Source organism: Salvelinus alpinus, chromosome 24 (genome assembly GCF_045679555.1).
Source record: "Salvelinus alpinus chromosome 24, SLU_Salpinus.1, whole genome shotgun sequence".
NCBI classification, from domain to species: Eukaryota; Metazoa; Chordata; class Actinopteri; order Salmoniformes; family Salmonidae; genus Salvelinus; species Salvelinus alpinus.
In genome coordinates, this window is record NC_092109.1 from 24,087,167 (window position 1) to 24,103,982 (window position 16,816).

The 16,816-nt window shown below is 43.7% G+C and overlaps 1 protein-coding gene across 15 annotated transcripts in view; it reads left to right on the plus strand.

Annotated features, from left to right (window-relative positions):
* LOC139552369 (guanine nucleotide exchange factor VAV2-like) overlaps window positions 1-16,816 on the plus strand; it is a 240,608-nt gene that overhangs the window by 76,059 nt on the left and 147,733 nt on the right. For all 15 annotated transcript variants that reach the window (XM_071364042.1, XM_071364044.1, XM_071364053.1 and 12 more), the window contains exon 2: window positions 2,435-2,551. In XM_071364042.1, coding sequence (XP_071220143.1) covers window positions 2,435-2,551 — 117 coding nt within the window. The remainder of the gene's footprint in view (window positions 1-2,434; window positions 2,552-16,816) is intronic.

The following is a 16,816-nucleotide window of genomic DNA, read 5'->3' on the forward strand; positions in this document are numbered from 1 at the left end:
ACTATGACATGGGTTATAGGGGGATATTGCTAGGAGACAGGTGTCTCTCTGCTCTCTGCCTGTGTTATCTGAGTCAGAGATGTACTACTTCAGTCCCAGCTTCAGACAGAGCCTCAGGAGCACAATCAGCCTGGCATCGTGTTTAATCACGCTTAGCATACATACAGGAAGGAGGAGGAAGTGGAGAGCCTGTCAATCATGACCAGGAAATTAAATAGGCCTATTCTCTAAAAGATGTAACAATGATATTGCTTATTACAGATCCTGAGTGGCGCAGCGGTCTAAGGCAAGAGGTGTCAAGAGGTGTCACTGCAGTCCCTGGTTCGAATCCAGGCTGCATCACATCCGGCCGTGATTGGGACTCCTATAGGGTGGCAGACAATTGGCTCAGCGTTGTCTGGGTTTGGCTGGGGTAGGCCGTCATTGTAAATAAGAATGTGTTCTTACCTGAATTGCCTAGTTAAATAAAGGTTAAATAAAAATCAAAAATCAACAAAAAAAACTAGGAGTTGGATTGAGCTAGAAACATTTCTGATGTTCACAGCAGTCCCCAAATGTAGTAAAACGAAATTCCCTTTTTCAGGACCCTGTCTTTCAAAGATAATTCGTAAAAATCCAAATAGATCTTCATTGTAAAGGGTTTAAACACTGTTTCCCATGCTTGTTCAATGAACCATAAACAATTAATGAACATGCACCTGTGGAACGGTCGTTAAGACACTAACAGCTTACAGACGGTAGACAATTAAGGTCACAGTTATGAAAACCTAGGACACTAAAGAAGCCTTTCTACTGACTCTGAAAAACACCAAAAGAAAGATGCCCAGGATCCCTGCTCATCTGCGTGAACGTGCCTGAGGCATGCTGCAAGGAGGCATGAGGACTGCAGATGTGGCCAGGGCAATACATTTCAATGTCCATACTGTGAGATGCCTAAGACAGCGCTACAGGGAGACAGGACGGACAGCTGATCGTCCTCGCAGTGACATCGGTACATCCGAACATCACACCTGCGGGACAGGTACAGGATGGCAACAACAACTGTTCGAGTTACACCAGGAACGCACAATCCCTCCATCAGTGCTCAGACTGTCCGCAATAGGCTGAGAGAGGCTGGACTGAGGGCTTGTAGGCCTGTTGTAAGGCAGGTCCTCACCAGACATCACCAGCAACAACGTCAGCTATGGGCACAAACCCACTGTCGCTGGACCAGACAGGACTGGCAAAAAGTGCTCTTCACTGATGAGTCGCGGTTTTGTCTCACCAGGGGTGATGGTCGGATTCGTGTTTATCGTCGAAGGAATGAGCGTTACACCGAGGCCTGTGCTCTGGAGCGGGATCGATTTGGAGGTGTAGGGTCCGTCATGGTCTAGGGCGGTGTGTTACAGCATCATCGGACTGAGCTTGTTGTCATGCGCAGGCAATCTCAAAGCTGTGCGTTACAGGGAAGACATCCTCCTCCCTCATGTGGTACCCTTCCTGCAGGCTCATCCTGACATGACCCTCCAGCATGACAACGCCACCACGAACAGAACGAGCAGTATAGCTGATTTTCTGCAAGATAGGAATGTCAGTGTTCTGCCTTGGCCAGCGAAGAGCCCGGATCTCAATCCCATTGAGCACGTCTGGGACCTGTTGGATTGGAGGGTGAGGGCTAGGGCCATTCCCCCCAGGAATGTCTGGAACTTGCAGGTGCCTTGGTGGAAGAGTGGGGTAAAATCTCACAGCAAGAACTGGCAAATCTGGTGCAGTCCATGAGGAGGAGATGCACTGCAGTACTTAATGCAGCTGGTGGCCACACCAGATACTGACTGTTACTTTTGATTTTGACCCCCCTTTGTTCAGGGACACATTATTCCATTTATGTTAGTCACATGTCTGTGGAACTTGTTCAGTTTATGTCTCAGCTGTTGACTCTTATATTCATACAAATATTTACACATGTTATGTTTGCTGAAAATGAATGCAGTTGACAGTGAGAGGACGTTTCTTTTTTTGCTGAGTTGATATGTTATATTGTCACATATAGGTGCAGTGAAATGTGGTGTTTTACAGGGTCAGCAATTTCCCTCTTTTATTTTCAGATTCACATGTCACTTTATAATCATTATCCTTCAATAGGTATCACGTAAACATTTAACAGGTAAAGAATATTATCAGGAAAACCCCTCAACATATAACGTTCTAATTACTGAGAGCACGCACCTGCTGGATAACTAATACGCACATACGGCACGTCTCGGTATGAATTTGTTTGAAAAGGTAAGCAACATAAACAAACATTATCAAACAGTCTGTGTTTGGCGCAAACTAAGGGACTAGCAAGCAATGGAGTGGAGTGTCCAAATGGACGGGAGCTCACCAGTACACATCATCACAAATCTTATCCCACACTGTTTCTGACCTTGAGGTGTTTCTTCTCTCTCTCTTCCAGTTTCTCTGTCTGAAGAACATCCGGACGTTCCTCAAGGTGTGCCACGACAAGTTTGGCCTGCGTAACAGTGAGCTGTTTGACCCATTTGACCTGTTCGATGTCAGGGATTTCGGCAAGGTGAGTGATGTTGGTGTTGAATGGAGGTCATTGTGGTTTGGGCGATGAGGCTGTGTGTGCAGCTATTGAAGTGTGGAGTGTTCTGCCCTGCCCAATATCTTGGCTTACTCAGAAATGGGATCTATTTTCCCAATGTGATATAGAGTGCCTTCGGAAAGTATTCAGACCCCTTGACTTTTTCCACATTATGTTACATTACAGCCTTATTCTAAAATGGATCAAATAAAAATCCTCAGCAATCTACACACAATACCCCATAATGACAAAGTGAAAACAGGTTTTTAGAAATGTTGCTAATTTAAAAAAATAAAATAACAGAAATACCTTCTTTACATTCAGACCCTTTGCTATGAGACTCGAAATTGAGCTCAGGTGCATCCTGTTTCCATTGATCATACTTGAGATGTTTCTACAACTTGATTAGAGTACACCTGTGGTAAATTCATTTGATTGGACACGATTTGGAAAGGTGCAAACCTGTCTATATAAGGTCGCACAGTTGACAGTGCATGTCAGAGCAAAAACCAAGCCATGAGGTCGAATGAGTTGTCCGTAAAACTCCGAGACAGGATTGTGTCGAGGCAAAGATCTGGGGAAGGGTACCAAAAAATGTCTGCAGCATTGAAGGTCCCCAAGAACACAGTAGTCTCCATCATTCTTAAATTAAAGAAGTTTGGAAACAGCAAGACTCTTCCTGGAGCTGGACGTCCGGCCAAACTGAGTAATCGGGGAGAAGGGCCTTAGTCAGGGAGGTGACCAAGAACCCGATGGTCACTCTGGTAGAGCTCTGGAGTTCCTCTGTGGAGATGGGAGAACCTTCCAGAAGGACACCCATCTCTGCAGCACTCCACTAATCAGGTCTTTATGGTAGAGTGGCCAGACGGAAGCCACTCCTCAGTAAAAGGCACATGACAGCCCGCTTGGAGTTTGCCAAAAGGCACCTAAAGGCTCTCAGACGATGATAAACAAAATTCTCTGGTCTGATATAACCTGGTTTTGCTTTGTCATTATGGGGTAATGTTATTATTTTATTTAACTAGGCAAGTCAGTTAAGAACAAATTATTATTTTCAATAACGGCCTAGGAATAGTGGGTTAACTGCCTTGTTCAAGGGCAGAACGACAGATTTTTACCTTGCCAGCTCAGGGATTCGATCTTGCAACCTTTCGGTTTCAAGTCTGACGCTCTAACCACTCGGCTACCTGCCGCTCAATATGTGTAGATTGATGAGGGGAAAAAAACACTTTAATCAATTTCAGAGTAAGGCTGTAACGTAACAAAATGTGGAAAAAGTCAAGGGGTCTGAATTCATCCCGAATGCACTGTATATAAAATGCAACACTGTTGCTCCTGCAGAAAATAGATTGTGCCACTTGTATCTAAAAAGCGCTCTTGTTGGAATGATAAGCTTGCTGCTCTGTTGATTTCAATATGGGATGTTTTTGATGGATGAGATGTAATAGGGATATTAGTTACAGCTCGGAGTCAGATCTGTCTGCTGTAGCAGCGGCCTATTGTGCATTTCAGCTATCAGAGCATACGGTGTCACACTTCAGGGTCAGCGCTTTGTGCATGTGTCAGTTAATGTGAATGTGTTTGGGTGAATATGTGTATCTTTGTTTTATGCCAGTGTGTGAGAAGACGGTTCATGGATTTTCCTGGAAGCTGTGTGTGTGTGTTTTGTCCACTTGCCCTTTGGGTATATTCATTCCGTCAATTATGTTACAAAACATTTATTAAAAGGAAGTAAACTAAATCATACAGGGAAGGACCAACCTGAATTTGTCCAAATGAAGCTCTTGTTTTGTTTGGACTAATGAGAACTGTTTGGACTAATTATTACACCCTTAGAGTGTGTGTGTGATTCGTGTGTGATCCAGGGCACATTAACCTGGACGCCTCTCTTTACAGCTAATCCAATTTACTGTGAACCAACTCAGTGCGTTCCATGGGGGAGTGCTGAGATCTCGCCAGGCTATTGGGTCATATATGTAGTGCCAAGCAGTGGAGTCTTCTGAGGGGAGGACGGCTCATAATAATGTCTGGAACGGAGCAAATGGAATGGCATCAAACACATGAAAAGCATACCACACATTTGATAGCATTCCACCGATTCCACTCCAGTCATTACCACAAGCCCATTTGTCCCTATTAAGGTGCCACCAACCTCCTGTGATTCCAATGTACAGTTGTGGCCAAAAGTTTTGAGAATGACACAAATATTAATTTTCACAAAGTCTGCTGCCTCAGTTTGTATGATGGCAATTTGCATATACTCCAGAATGTTATGAAGAGTGATCAGATGAATTGCAATTAATTGCAAAGTCCCTCTTTGCCATGCAAATTAACTGAATCCCCCAAAAACATTTCCACTGCATTTCAGCCCTGCCACAAAAAGACCAGCTGACATCATGTCAGTGATTCTCTCGTTAACACAGGTGTGAGTGTTGACGAGGACAAGACTGGAGATCACTCTGTCATGCTGATTGAGTTCGAATAACAGAATGGAAGCTTCAAAAGGAGGGTGGTGCTTGGAATCATTGTTCTTCCTCTGTCAACCATGGTTACCTGCAAAGAAACACATGCCGACATCATTGCTTTGCACAAAAAGGGCTTCACAGGCAAGGATATTGCTGCCAGTAAGATTGCACCTAAATCAACCATTTATCGGATCATCAAGAACTTCAAGGAGAGCTGTTCAATTGTTGTGAAGAAGGCTTCAGGGTGCCCAAGAATGTCCAGCAAGCACCAGGACCGTCTCCTAAAGTTGATTCAGCTGCGGGATTGGTGCACCACCAGTACAGAGCTTGCTCAGGAATTGCAGCAGGCAGGTGTGAGTGCATCTGCACGCACAGTGAGGCGAAGACTTTTGGAGGATGGCCTGGTGTCAAGAAGGGCATGAAAGAAGCCACTTCTCTCCAGGAAAAACATCAGGGACAGACTGATATTCTGCAAAAGGTACAGGGATTGGACTGCTGAGGACTGGGGTAAAGTCATTTTCTCGGATGAATCCCCTTTTCAATTGTTTGGGCCATCCTGAAAAAAGCTTGTCCGGAGAAGACAAGGTGAGCGCTACCATCAGTCCTGTATCATGCCAACAGTAAAGCATCCTGAGACCATTCATGTGTGGGGTTGCTTCTCAGCCAAGGGAGTGGGCTGATTAACAATTTTGCCTAAGAACACAGCCATGAATAAAGAATGGTACCAACACATCCTCCGAGAGCAACTTCTCCCAACCATCCAGGAACAGTTTGGTGACGAACAATGCCTTTTCCAGCATGATGGAGCACCTTGCCATCAGGCAAAAGTGATAACTAAGTGGCTCGGGGAACAAAACATTGATATTTTGGGTCCATGGCCAGGAAACTCCCCAGATCTTAATCCCATTGAGAACTTGTGGTTAATCCTCAAGAGGCGGGTAGACAAACAAAAACCCACAAATTCTGACAAATTCCAAGCATTGATTATACAAGAATGGGCTGCCATCAGTCAGGATGTGGGCCAGAAGTTAATTGACAGCATGCCAGGGCGGATTGCAGAGGTCTTGAAAAAGAAGGGTCAACACTGCAAACATTGACTCTTTGCATCAACTTCATGTAATTGTCAATAAAAGCCTTTGACACTTATGAAATGCTTGTAATTATTAGTTCAGTATTCCATAGTAACATCTGACAAAAATATCTAAAGACACTGAAGCAGCAAACTTTGTGGAAATTAATATTTGTGTCATTCTCAAAACTTTTGGCCACAACTGTATACTGTGATGCTTGGATTTTGTTTGGTCTTTGCACTGTTGTATCTAGGTGGAATGAGTCAGGTCAGGGGTGTTTATTGATGCTGTAAATGGCCTTCCAGGGCTGAAGTTTGAGGTGTGGGGAAGTGTCTGATTGGGAACAGGTTTGAATTTGTTACAGGACATACTTTAATGTTCACAGTGACTATAATCAGACCCTCTGGCCATGTCATCCAGGCTTAGTTGATATTGACTCTGTATTGGCATTTAACCCCATGAAAATCTTCATCTGACAGCAATATGGACATGGACGAGTCAAAGAGAGAGAGAGAGAGGGCGGGAGGGATAGAGAGCGGGATTGAAAAAGAAAGAGGCCTGTCATTTGGCGTGTTGTAGATGAACCAGAGGACAATGTCTGAGAGTCAATGAGCTCACGGTAAACAATATTAAAATGGGGCACCAGTCAGAATCAATCACACACACCCTCCACATGTCAATTTGGAAATTGCATTTTGCATGGTCTCAGAGGTAGCGGGCTTGTCTTCTCATTGATTTTCCATTAAGGGCAAGCATCACATTATAATATATTGAAGTGAGCAGATCCCCTCTAATGTGGCTTACATTTAAATGTGTGTGTATGGGTGTGTGTGTATGGGTGTGTGTGCATGCGTGCCCTGTAAGCCAAAGATAAAGGAGGGTATTTGTCTTGTTATAGAAAGGCTCATATCACTCAGTGATGCTTTACTTCCTACTCCTTTGTTTCCTTGTGATGAAAGCAGGATAAACTGAACTTCGTTTATCTTAAACAATTTGACTTCTCTTCATGTTTTATAATGCTCAGCACCACATACATTTCCGTTGTATACACATTATTTCTCGTACATTACCATATACAAATAAGATCGTCAAAACACTTAATGCATAGCCCTGTTGATGAAAAGGATGATTGAGAACCAACCTGGGAGACAGAGAGATGTCTCATCCCTTTCTCATCCCTGCCATCTCCCTTACCTTCTGGATGTCTTCGGCTCTGTGGGTTTGTCGAACACCAACACTAGCTTCAAAGTGCCTCTACACTGTCTTAATACACAGAGGAGCCCAGCAGCATTCCAACAAGTCAGTAAGCTGCAGATGGCTCAATTTAGTTTAGTTTATTAATTCGACCATTTAAAAAAAACAAGCACACATAAAACTTAGAAGCCATCTTAACCCAAAATCATACATTTCAGAGAGGATAGAGAGAGAGAGGAGTATGGGAAAATGGTGGTAAGGGTTAGAGGGGGTGGGATGCATCTGATCTAGATTAATCAGCTTTGTCTCCTCCTCTTCATCCTCTCATATGTCCACATTGACTGACTGTCAGGGTCAACAGAGGTCACCCCCCACCCTCCCCCCCCCAACCCGGTCCTTTTCCCTCACTCTAATGATGGCCTCTCCTGGGCCCCACTGCTGCAGCAGATAATTGCCCCCTCAGACCCTCCTCCCACTCCCCTCTCAGTGCCCTGGTTCTGGGTTGTTGAAACAGATGGACCCCCCCTCAAACCTTCTCCCCATTCCCCCTCTCTCCTCCACACATTTGTCCACAATACCCTCCTCCTGCACCCCAACCCCCCTCTCACCACCATCACACCTTTCTCACCTGGGATAGAGCGCCTCGTTCCCCCACCCCACCCATTATATATTAATTATGGCATCATTAGTGTTGAAAATAGCTTATTACAGTAGACCCAGGAGAACACTTGCCTCTAAAGGCTCCCTCCACTACCTCCAAACCCAACAGCCTTGATTTTCTACCTTTTAATTAGCTTCCCAGATAAACATGTCTGTCATTTAAATGACATGGCAATCAGTTTGTTTGGCTGTAGAGATGATGTCTGTAATTAGACTACACCTGTTAACCATCTATCAGTATTGGTTGATTTCATGTCTGTCTGTGACTGGGGGGCGATGATGAGAGATGGACGATCTGACAGCCAACTGCACTGTCATCTTATTTACCCATACAGGGGAAAAAAATAAAAAAATAATGTCATTTTTTTTTATTTATTTAATACATTTTAAATACATTCCACCATATATTATGGAATGTATTTAAAATGTATATATACATGTATGTAAAATGTATTTAAATATATTTCCAAATACATTCTGAAATACATTAAAGAATATATTTTCAGATGTATTTATCAATATATTTGGAAATGTTTTGTAAAATATATTCCAACATGCATTTGAAATGTATTTGTAAGAAATATGTGTTTTTATTCAAATATATGGCAAATTTGGCCAAATCATATTGTAATGAAATGGTGACTGTCTTAACAATAAAACTTTAGTAGGCTCTTTGGTATCACAAATGTGGCCAAAAATCACTAAGATAAAGCCATGCCCCCAACAAGCCACGCTCCAAGTCTTCAAATGACAATATATTTTGTCAAAATGCATTTTTATTGTACTTGACACATTCCAAAAACACTAACATGCATTTAAATGACAAAAATAAATGACTCCTTCATGTGCATATGACAAATAAACAAACTGACGAGAGCATTGCAACCAACGTCCAATGGGAAGAACTTAGCGTGTACTGGGTCATTCCACGAAATTAGTGCCTTTTGTGTTCCTTTGATGTGTTGAGTAGAAATCATGCTTTTGTATGTGTTCTGTTATATCTCTAAATCAACTAATGACATCAAGCCACAGCCAGCCAATTACAGACACCTGTGTGTGTCCTATATATAAACTATATAAACTAGTGACCTAGTGTTTGTCATTATACCCTGATGAAGACAGCTTGTCTGTCCAAACGGTGGTTATTAAATTATGGCATCTGAGCTCCTAGTGTGCGTCTCTCCTTTTCTTTTTCAAGTAGAAATAATGCACCAGTATTGAATTTCAAAGCCTGTTATATGAATTAAGGTGCCCTTTAATATAGACCACATGGAGAATTCAATCAATTTGATATTCAGTATGAATAAAGACTTGCTAAAGCGGCACAATGCAGCATTTTGACGTGCCCCTCTGTGATTTTAACCCCAACATTTCTCACTTTCCACCGTCATTGTAAGGTCCTAGTTATGTCGTTGCTTCGACAAAGGTATTTGTGAAGATCACTATTTATTTCATGCTATTAGTGATTCTGTCCCTCATTTTAAGGTCAACCCTGTTATGTGGTCTCTTTTTTGGCAGTTTTCAGGTGTTTTTTGGTGTAAAACTGAGCGAGTCGAGCATAACACATCAACTCTGTTAACCATAGATAGACAGGCAAGAAATAAAATAAATGGTGAATCATGCATTCAATTGCCCCTCTCTGTTGCACACAACAAACTTCCATTCTTCCTGTCACACGGGGATTCATGGCTGATTTAACTAGTAATTACCAGCTGGAGTGCCACTCAAGTGGATTTTTACCAGATGTGGTATTTCCACTTCCCACCTGGTTACGAACACACCATAACAACGCTACCCATCCACTGTAGAGCACTCATTGGAAGCACAAGGCCTAGACCTACACTTTGACACATTGTGTAACGTTGTACGATGTATAGTTTTTGATAAAAATAACAGCCTAGTGCTCAATCTCTTATTTAATTAAGCTGAAGAGAGGCACTTATTATAGTCTCTTTTTTTTACTTTTGGGATGTTTTTTATGAAGTTGAATGTGCTCTTTATGACCATGTTAACATTTTGTCAAATCAAAAGGTTTGTTTTTACCATCACAATTAAAATTATATCACTGCCAAAGTTTTGCCTTGGTGGCCTCAAAAAGTATCTCCATTGATCAATATCTAAAGAGTAATTTAAGAAGCCTCATTAGGAAGCACTTTGGCCACCCTGTAGACTAGATGTCATAGCCAAGCATTTCTGGAATATTGTCAGGCATTACATTAATTTGAGAAAATATGCAAATGTAGATACATGTATTTGAAATGCATTTTTCTTTAAATTCGTATGGGTAGGCAAAGCATCATTCTTTAAAATGCAGACAGCGTAGGCAGTTTATATTCTTTCTACACAAAACTTAGTTTGAATCGTGACTGATTCATGGACTAGCTGGGCTTTCAGACTGCAGTTCTTTGAATTGATATTGTGGCATCAAGGTGAATGGCATTTTATAGTGGCTGTGTGCAAACCTGTCTGACTGGCTGTGCATTGAGAATAAGCCCAGAGATGAAGGCTTGAAGCAACACATACTTTACTAAAGTAACCTGAAGGACAGTGGGACAATTTACAGTCAAACGCATTGCAATTATGTGCAAATCTCTTTCAGAGGCATCCCACTCTACATCAACATTGCCATTGTTGTGAGTTTGAATCAGGGAACAGAGTTGGAAGTAGGCAACTTTCAGACAACGAAGGACTCAGTCTCTCAAGAGAAAGAATGTTTGTCTTGGCTGTGTAGATGTGTCCCTTGGTTGTCATGCCAGCAGTGAGGAGAAGAAATGGTGTCAGGTAGGACAGGATGCTATTGGCTAAATGACTCTGCTTGGGTCGAGAAAGAGAAAAGGGAAAAGGATAATGATGGAGGGAGGAGGAAGAGTGGAGGGGACACTGCAACCATCAGACACCAGTCTTTCCCAATTAATTTGAGCAAACTGCTTTCTTTCAGCTTCAATTTATCTCTCTCTTCTCTCATATCCATCTCTTTCTCCTTCTCTCACTCTCTCTCTCGCTTTCTCCTCTCTCTCGCGCGCTTTCTCCTCTCTCTCTCTCTCTCTCTCCCCTCTGTCTCTCATTTCTTTCCAGTCGACCCCACCCTCTCTGTTCATTGAGTGTGTTGTGATCAGACTTAGCTACCAGCTGTAGCCATTGTGTAGACTCTGAGACGGTGTCGGTGTGATGTGATTCTGCAGTCTGCCAAGGTAGATTCCAACCTCACTCTGGGCCTTGCCCCTTACTGACCAGCCACGTGCCTCTGGCCCTGGCCCAAGGCTGCCAGTGTCTATTCAGGGGATTATGGCTGGCCAGGAGTGAGGGACTAGTTATCAAGGAAACTGCAGCCTGCATTTAATAGGATGCTTCACTTTATTTGCTTGTTATTTACAGTATTGTTTATCCAGATTGCCTGAATAAGCAGGTCAGATAGATAGATAATAGTGGATTCTACTAGTAATTAGGAGTTATGTAAACTCAGCTATAAATAATGAAAACTGTTGCAGTGAAGGGGAAGTTAGAGGGCATGAATGAAGCATTGTGCCTCAGAGTCAGTTTCAGACTGGGGAGAGGAACACTGAACACAGTTTTAAACTGGTGTCAAATTAAATTATTCTGGCAGTGCCAAATGTAATAAAAATATCCAATATTAATTTAGTAACATTGTGAAGTCAAATAGTGAACACCATGTCCGGACTCGAGCAATAAGTCGTTGTCCCTCTTCCCCATCTCCCACAGTGAGCAGCCAACCTAAGCCCTTACCATCATGGCTCCTAGCTCTGGCCAGCGCTGGGCCCAGCTGTGATATATGGGGAAATTCGAGGCCCCCAGCAGAGTCTATGTAGGGGATCACCTTTTGTTTGAGTCTCAGTGGATCAGTGCCACTGACATCTATATCTTCATAGCCTTACCTAATAGGAAGGAACATGAACTTGTTTTCAAAGCAGAGACGCCTGTGGTCTATCATGGAGGTCTATGCAACCAAGTATGAGAAGTGGAAGCAGTGGCAGGTGCAATCTTCAATGAACATTGATGAGAAGAACCTCTTAGTTAAAAAGATTCCCCGGTACTTTTGTATACTTTTTAGCCATTAGTTCTGAATGTAGCGCTCATGAGCCAAAAGTGTTCACCGAGAATTCCGTACTACGTCAAATACTGTGTGTGTAGACATATGTACCACGTCATTGCTCTCTCTCTCTTTCTGCTGTGGGTGTAGACATATGTACCACGTCATTGCTCTCTCTCTCTCTGCTGTGTGTGTAGACATATGTACCATGTCATTGCTCTCTCTCTCTCTGCTGTGTGTGTAGACATATGCACCATGTCATTGCTCTCTCTCTCTGCTGTGTGTGTAGACATATGTACCACGTCATTGCTCTCTCGCTCTGCTGTGTGTGTAGACATATGCACCACGTCATTGCTCTCTCTCTCTGCTGTGTGTGTAGACATATGCACCATGTCATTGCTCTCTCTCTCTGCTGTGTGTGTAGACATATGTACCACGTCATTGTTCTCTCGCTCTGCTGTGTGTGTAGACATATGCACCACGTCATTGCTCTCTCTCTCTCTGCTGTGTGTGTAGACATATGCACCATGTCATTGCTCTCTCTCTCTGCTGTGTGTGTAGACATATGTACCACGTCTTTGCTCTCTCTCTCTGCTGTGTGTGTAGACATATGTACCACGTCATTGCTCTCTCTCTCTGCTGTGTGTGTAGACATATGCACCATGTCATTGCTCTCTCTCTCTGCTGTGTGTAGACATATGTACCACGTCATTGCTCTCTCTCTCTGCTGTGTGTGTAGACATATGTACCATGTCATTGCTCTCTCTCGCTCTGCTGTGTGTGTAGACATATGTACCACGTCATTGTTCTCTCTCTCTGCTGTGTGTGTAGACATATGTACCATGTCATTGCTCTCTCTCTCTGCTGTGTGTGTAGACATATGTACCACGTCATTGTTCTCTCTCTCTGCTGTGTGTGTAGACATATGTACCACGTCATTGTTCTCTCTCTCTGCTGTGTGTGTAGACATGTACCATGTCATTGCTCTTTCTCTCTGCTGTGTGTGTAGACATATGTACCACGTCATTGCTCTCTCTCTCTGCTGTGTGTGTAGACATATGTACCACGTCATTGTTCTCTCTCTCTGCTGTGTGTGTAGACATATGTACCATGTCATTGTTCTCTCGCTCTGCTGTGTGTGTAGACATATGCACCATGTCATTGCTCTCTCTCTCTGCTGTGTGTGTAGACATATGTACCATGTCATTGCTCTCTCGCTCTGCTGTGTGTGTAGACATATGCACCATGTCATTGCTCTCTCTCTCTCTGATGTGTGTGTAGACATATGCACCATGTCATTGCTCTCTCTCTCTCTCTGCTGTGTGTGTAGACATATGCACCATGTCATTGCTCTCTCTCTCTCTCTCTCTGATGTGTGTGTAGACATATGCACCATGTCATTGCTCTCTCGCTCTGCTGTGTGTGTAGACATATGCACCATGTCATTGCTCTCTCTCTCTCTCTGCTGTGTGTGTAGACATATGCACCATGTCATTGCTCTCTCTCTCTCTCTGATGTGTGTGTAGACATATGTACCACGTCATTGCTCTCTCGCTCTGCTGTGTGTGTAGACATATGCACCATGCCATTGCTCTCTCTCGCTCTGCTGTGTGTGTAGACATATGCACCATGTCATTGCTCTCTCTCGCTCTGCTGTGTGTAGACATATGCACCATGTCATTGCTCTCTCGCTCTGCTGTGTGTGCATCTTTCTAGCTGTCACGCAAATGATGAGGCTCGGAAGCTCATTGGCTAGAACTCGAGTTGGCCCACGTTGGGGGAAAATGGCCCAGCACAGCTTCCAGAAAAACATTCGCTTTCAAACTATGGATTTTGTGTCTAAAACAGTCAATTATACATGTATGAACTACATATTGACAAATCCAGTCCAATAAAGACTTAGTAGTCGCCAAAGTTCCGGAGCATGTCTTTAAGTTCTGGATGGGAAGAGTGGCTGACGAAGACTTCTTCCTCTTCATCGAGAGATACTGCACCATTCTACAGCCAGCTTTGAAGCCATATATCAGTATGGTATCTGGTACTGAGTGAGAAAGTACAGGGTGAAAATGAAGAGGGGAAGGTTGGGAGAGCTGTTAGTGGTGCCGAACAAAATCGCTTTGGGCCCCTACAGTAGTAGGAGTTTCTACCCCGGACAGGCCCTACGCTGCTTCATCTGCAACATTGCTGGCCACCAAGCTAAAGAATGAACAACCATCAAGTGTTGGCGCTGTGGATCCCTGTCCACAAGGGCAGAGAATGCAACAACACCAGCAAATGCACCCTATGTGATTAAGATGGTCACTTCTTCTTCGACTTGCCCAGAGTCCTATGCATATTGGGCGAGCGGCTGAGGGAGAAGGAAGAGGAAGACCGTACAGAACCATCTAGAGCCCCACCAGCAGAGAGACGACAGGCAGCTTCCAGCGAAGACGACTAATGAAGGTGAGTACACCTTCCTGATAGCGAGATCAACATAGGTGACTGGTCATCCAACGGGGACTCAGAAGGAGTAGGCCAACAAGACTGTTCAACCTGTCATGCGACATCACACCCCACCATCTACAGGTAATGCAAAAATAAACTACAGTAGTCCTACATAGTATGTCACCAAATATTCTCTGATGCCACATCTAATTAACATCTTTACATAGTCTATGTGGAATTCAGTAAAGTAAAATAAGAATGAGACGAGAGAGACACAAAAACCTAGGCTGACGATAGAGACGATAGAGACACCCTGAGACACAAAAACCAAGGCTGACGATAGAGACGATAGAGACACCCTGAGACACAAAAACCAAGGCTGACGATAGAGACACCCTGAGACACAAAAACCAAGGCTGATATTATATTTGAAAGATCTAACAGACGTTGAACAAGTTAAAAGTATGGGCAATGTCTATGGTCTCTAAAGGTAAATAATGTCTATGGTCTCTAAAGGTAAATAATGTCTGTGGTCTCTAAAGGTAAATAATGTCTGTGGTCTCTAAAGGTAAATAATGTCTATGGTCTCTAAAGGTAAGTAATATCTGTGGTCTCTATAGGTAGATGGAGGCGATGGAGTAGGATTATTATTTATTTATTTTCCCCCCCTTTTCTCCCCAATTTCGTCATATCCAATTGGTAGTTACAATCTTGTCCCATCGCTGCAACTCCCGTACGGACCCCGGAGAGGCGAAGGTCGAGAGCCGTGTTTCCTCCAAAACACAACCCCGCCAAGCTGCATTGCACCAATGTGTCGGAGGAAACACTGTACATCTGGCGTCCGTGTCAGCGTGCACTGCGCCCGGCCCGCAAGAGTCGCTAGAGCGTGATGGGACAAGGTCATCCTGGCCTGGCCAGGCCAAACCCTCCCCTAACCCGGACGACGCTGGGCCAATTGTGTGTCGCCTCAAAGGTCTCCCAGTCGCGGCCGGCTGCGACACAGCCCGGTATCGAACCAGGATCTGTAGTAACGCAGCTAGCACTGCGATGCAGGGCCTTTGACCGCTGCGCCTCTCGGGAGGCCCCGGAGTAGGAAATTATTCCTGGGAGGTTGATAGTCACAGACATTTCCTTGAATGGTGACGAAATAAGACTAATAAATATTTATACCGCTCAGGACAAAACAAAAAATAAAATGTTGTTTATGAAATGAAGAGAACATCTATGCCTGGAGTATACAGTCATAATAAGAGGTTATTTTAATACCGTAACAGAAGCAAACGACCAGGAGGTAAGAACAGCATTTAAATGAACTGCCAAAGGGAAAATAGCACAAAAATTGTAAGAAGATTTTAATTTGAAAGACTTCTTCAGAGAACTCTTCCCAAACCAATTTGGATACACGTGGGCCGACCAAGGTACTAAAACCCAAATTGACTGCATCTACATTTCAAAGGAAATTAATGTTTTAAATTACCAGACATTATATTTGATTAACTCAGACCATTTAGGAGTCAAATTAGAACTAGTACTACCCAGAGAAAAACTAAAACCTACTGGAATATGAACAAAGTAATGAACTGTTAAATGAACTGTAAGAAGAAATGAACCCCCCAAGTTCACTGGCTTCACTGGCTTTTGGCTTCTGTTCCAGACCACCCCGAGGCTCTGTCCTCTCTCAATCTTTCCATCACCCTCCATGTCCAGAGATCCTCAGAGATCCTGTCTGTCCCTCTTCCTCCGACACCTGGACATCCCTGTCCTTCCTCAGCGTACACCTCTCAGTCCCTCTCCCCGTCTCTCCCCGTCCGTGTCCCCTCCTCTACCTGCTGTATGTCTCTCCATCATCAGGAGAACACACGTTTTTACATAAAGCTGCCAAGGAACAATCTATTATTCATTCCAAACGGCACACTCCTGATGATAATTATCCAGCCATGAATTATAGATGGCAAGTTCCCTCCCCCTTTAGGATCCCCCCCCCCTCCTCCCACGGCCTCATTAGTCGTTGTCTTGTTACCGTCATTCCTGCGGAAACAGGTGGTTGCTGGGCGATGGCTGTTGTCTGGGATACCGATGCTGGTACTGCTCAGGGCTGGTGATGCTATCTTGAAATTGATTCAGAATAGGGGCAGTTCAGTATGTGTTTCTGTTGTTGGTCAGCTGGTTGTTCAGAAGACAATGGAAATATGGTACGTTACAAATGTATGACATTTACGTTGGTCGCCATCATTGACAAATCATATGCATGTGGGTCGTCCAGTCTAATGGATGTACAGATAAGCTGGCTTCTGGCAAGCAGATGTCCAGATATGTTAATCTGATATACATGTATATTCAGCCTCTCAGGAAGAACATCCAGCTGTCACTCAGAAGACCTGTGCCATGA